Consider the following 524-nt stretch of genomic DNA (forward strand, 5'->3'; position numbering starts at 1 on the left):
TGACATATTATATCATATTATATATTTTAGTATATCATTTGAGGCCTTTGAGATTTTTCCATCCTTTCTTGGCTTCTTTATGCACATTAATACAAATTTTACCTGGGGTGCCCAAACTTTCGAGCCCCACTGTAAATCAAGAACAACAAGTGAATCATGTCCAGCTTGCTCAAAGTATTTTCAGTGAGAGTAATCGTACATGAAACCTTCCCCTGTAAAGTTTTTTTTGGGCTATCATTCATTTTCAGAAAAGGATTTTTTCTATTTTCACATTACATCTTGTTATTCAATAGCATACACATGCTATTGTAATTCCAGTGTAATCGCTTCTCGTGTCTGTGTTTGTAATTGCAGATGTGGATGAGTGTGAACTGTCTGCTCTCCGTCGGTGCTCCACTCAGGCCCACTGTAACAACACAGTGGGCTCCTACCATTGTGCCTGCCACCAAGGATATATTGACGTTGACCCCAACAACCCTGGAGCCCATTGCACAGGTTAGACTGTGTGTGTGTGTGTGTGTGTG

General features: G+C 40.3%; 1 protein-coding gene across 2 annotated transcripts in view; it reads left to right on the forward strand.

Moving 5' to 3' along the window:
* Positions 1-524, forward strand: part of umodl1 (uromodulin-like 1) — a 17,666-nt gene that overhangs the window by 6,030 nt on the left and 11,112 nt on the right. For both annotated transcript variants that reach the window (XM_032533785.1, XM_032533784.1), the window contains exon 6: positions 355-495. In XM_032533785.1, coding sequence (XP_032389676.1) covers positions 355-495 — 141 coding nt within the window. The remainder of the gene's footprint in view (positions 1-354; positions 496-524) is intronic.

Source organism: Etheostoma spectabile, chromosome 13 (genome assembly GCF_008692095.1).
Source record: "Etheostoma spectabile isolate EspeVRDwgs_2016 chromosome 13, UIUC_Espe_1.0, whole genome shotgun sequence".
In the NCBI taxonomy this organism is placed as follows: domain Eukaryota; kingdom Metazoa; phylum Chordata; class Actinopteri; order Perciformes; family Percidae; genus Etheostoma; species Etheostoma spectabile.